This window comes from Papilio xuthus, unplaced genomic scaffold (assembly GCF_000836235.2).
Source record: "Papilio xuthus unplaced genomic scaffold, Pxut_1.1 DF825928.1, whole genome shotgun sequence".
NCBI classification, from domain to species: domain Eukaryota; kingdom Metazoa; phylum Arthropoda; class Insecta; order Lepidoptera; family Papilionidae; genus Papilio; species Papilio xuthus.
The window spans coordinates 2,610,697-2,613,780 of record NW_013532721.1 but is presented as its reverse complement, the minus strand read 5'-3'; the positions used below and the strand labels follow the sequence as shown (position 1 = coordinate 2,613,780).

Here is a 3,084-nt window from a genome sequence, read left to right as displayed (position 1 = left end):
CAACTGAGTCGCCCACTAGCGAGTCGTGCAGCAGCCCCGGGGAGCCGATCAAGAAGTCGGCGCGCGAGTTCATCATCCCCATTGCGGTGGAGGGCAAGGGGTACGTGACGCCGCGACAGCGCAGCCTCGAGCCCGAGACCCACACCGCGCACTCCGCGCACACCTCGCGACTGGCGCGCACGCACAAACCGAGACGTATCAGGTATTCATACTAAATCTATTACAATACTAACCCAATAACGTCATACAAAAGTTAAATAAGATTTAAAAAAAAGTTTCCTTCCTCTAGATGGCAGTACATGTTCGTCGGGCTCTTTACATTGTTCTTATAACTTTATTGCAAAGGTTGATTTGTCTTAATATTGCATCGTTTTATACATTACAGCAGTCTCGTCAGCGGGGGTGAATCTGAAGAGGAAGATGATACTCATATGCATAGGCTGAGGTATGTACAAATATTTGCAATACATTACATTAAAAAAAATGTAGAATAAATGTTAATTTTGTTTAACCGTAATATTTATTTATATATATAGGTCGACTCGTGCTGCGCGCGCGGAGTCTGTCAGCTCTGGAGAAGAAGATGAAGAGGACGAAGGATTCCACTTGCTCACCGCGGAGAATCTCTTCTCCACGCTCTTGCACAGGGTAACTATACTTACAAATATTTATAGGTTTTTAAAGTTTTGATATTGATAGTTTTAAATTATTTATGTTAATATTTTAGGTGCGCGCGCTGACTCAGCGGCTGAACGGCGAGGAGGGTCCCGGCTTCCCGCAGCATCCGCATTCGCTCTTCAACAATCTGCAGTCGCCGTTCTTCAACAGGTACGACCTCCAAGTCCTCATGTGTGGCTTGATCCCCCTCCCTCCCCCTCCCACTTATACACCATACGTGTCTAGCTTGTATCGGGTTTTAATGAGTTGATATGATATTAAAAATGAACATTTTTCATAATTTAAATAATAAATTTTTTCATTAACTTCACATATACACAAGTTGAAAATTTATCACTACAAAATAGGCAACGTTGACAAGTGAATTCTAACCATCATACTTTTCTAGGTTTTTTTTTTCATTTCATTGGTTTACATAATTAAATTAAATCATCAATAACTTTCTGTTGAAAATAATGTTGGCATGTAATGTTTTCGATTTTTTTTACCAACTAATATGATATTATTAATTTTCCGCATGCAGCCCACACTTACCAAGGAGACATCTCTTGTGAGTATTCAAATTTTATGTTTTTTTTTTGTATAAAATACATTATTCATACTTTTAAATAACACGTAGACTTTATAATCGACAACTTTATTTTATTTACATGCAGCACTCATAAATTTGTGGAAAGTAAACGAAGTGTCTCGGAAACGTGAGTTTGCGTCCTACAATCAACAAAAATGGAGCTCTTACGATCGTACAATGTAAATTAAAAACACCAAGTAACACAATTTTTTTTCTCTCGATTATGACATAATTAATAAGTGTAATACGGTCGTTGGAGCTTATATACCTTCAATAAAAAGCGACGTATTGAATGAGATTTGTTTCAGTGATTTATCGTGTATTCCGCAGACGCGAGGGCTGGGGCTCGCGAGAGCTGCACTCCGACTGGGAGTCCATGTTCAACAAGAGCCGGCAGCCGATGCCAAGAGGTGAGTGACGCTTCTCGCATACCGTCACACTGTGTCGTACAGTGTCGCACTGTGTCGTACAGTGTCGCACTGCGTAGCACTGTGTCGCACTGTGTCGTACAGTGTCGCACTGCGTAGCACTGTGTCACACTGTGTCGTACAGTGTCGCACTGTGTCGCACTGTGTCGTACAGTGTCGCATAGTGTGGCACTGCGTAGCACTGTGTCGCTCGGGGAAAACGTTGCCGGTATCGCACACGCACGCGTTGGCTATACGCACCTACATCGCTTTGCAGTACAAACAATACACATTCACGCTACAATCTTGCTTTGATAAATCACAGTAAAACAATAATGAAAAAAATATATTGAATTTGTTTCAAAATAAGTCTAAACTACACTTGATTAATTATTGGAAACAAAAAAAATCAAGTGATGAAAACAATTGATAAGAGAAATGTTGATGTTGCGGCTTGGAAAAAAAATTGGCTTAGAAATCAATGTTTAATATACATATACATTAAAAGGTCAGTTTGCGCTCTTTTAATAAATCTTAAGGGCTAGAATCAAAAGACGAAAAAAGCTGTATGAAGATTCCAAAAAAATAATAATTTGCAAAAGCAATATAATGTAAAGAGTATGATTTTATTTTAATAACAAACCAATCTCTAAAAGCCAAAATGAGATAAACAAACGTTAAAATTACAAAATAAAAATGAAAAGCATGAGTTTACATTGTCGATAGCACAGCGCGTAGTTAGCGGCGAGCACGGCCTCCGACACTCACAACACGCGAGCTTCACTAAACAAATGAATTAACTATCTAGCCATATCATGTCATACGTCGCGACTCGAATCAACCGCGTTACCAGCGCGTCTACCGCGCGTCAACCGCACGTCTACCGCGCCTCGACCGCGCCGCGCGATGCCAGCGTCGTTTTCCACCGATAGTTTGAACTTACCTAATATTTACAACATATTCGATAGACTATATAACATCATGCCGTAGTCTATCTTATATGTTGTTCGTATTTTTTGTTGTTTCGTAGATTTAATTAACAACATTAATATTTTTAACATTTTTTTTCTGCATTGTAGTGTTCAACGTTTTTTTCAATTTTGCATTATATGTGCAGGTGTTGATTTTCTCCTACCCGCTAACCCGAGCAGGAAAATGTTGCATTGTTCTACGTTATTATTATAGTTTTTTTTTTATAATTAGCAAAATGCATGAATTGGAAGTGAAAAGGCATTATTCAATTATTATCTGGCAATGCAGTAAAGTTTGATAAAATAAAATTAGAGTAAAGTTTTTTTTTCAATTTTAGACTTTGGGCCATATTATTTGGAAAGTGACAGTTAATTTGTTTGCAAAGTGAGACATGGCGTAAATGTGTAGATAGTGGATGTGGTAGCACTGAGTATAGCTAAGTGTCGGTCGGGGCGG

The 3,084-nt window shown here is 39.0% G+C and overlaps 1 protein-coding gene across 1 annotated transcript in view; it reads left to right on the top strand.

The window, feature by feature from the left end:
* Nuak1 (Nuak family kinase 1) overlaps positions 1-3,084 on the top strand; it is a 31,599-nt gene that overhangs the window by 22,508 nt on the left and 6,007 nt on the right. Inside the window, exons 15-21 of the mRNA XM_013322131.1 lie at positions 9-202; positions 386-445; positions 537-648; positions 728-828; positions 1,202-1,228; positions 1,335-1,376; positions 1,558-1,659. Of these exons, the coding sequence (XP_013177585.1) occupies positions 9-202; positions 386-445; positions 537-648; positions 728-828; positions 1,202-1,228; positions 1,335-1,376; positions 1,558-1,659 (638 nt within the window). The remainder of the gene's footprint in view (positions 1-8; positions 203-385; positions 446-536; positions 649-727; positions 829-1,201; positions 1,229-1,334; positions 1,377-1,557; positions 1,660-3,084) is intronic.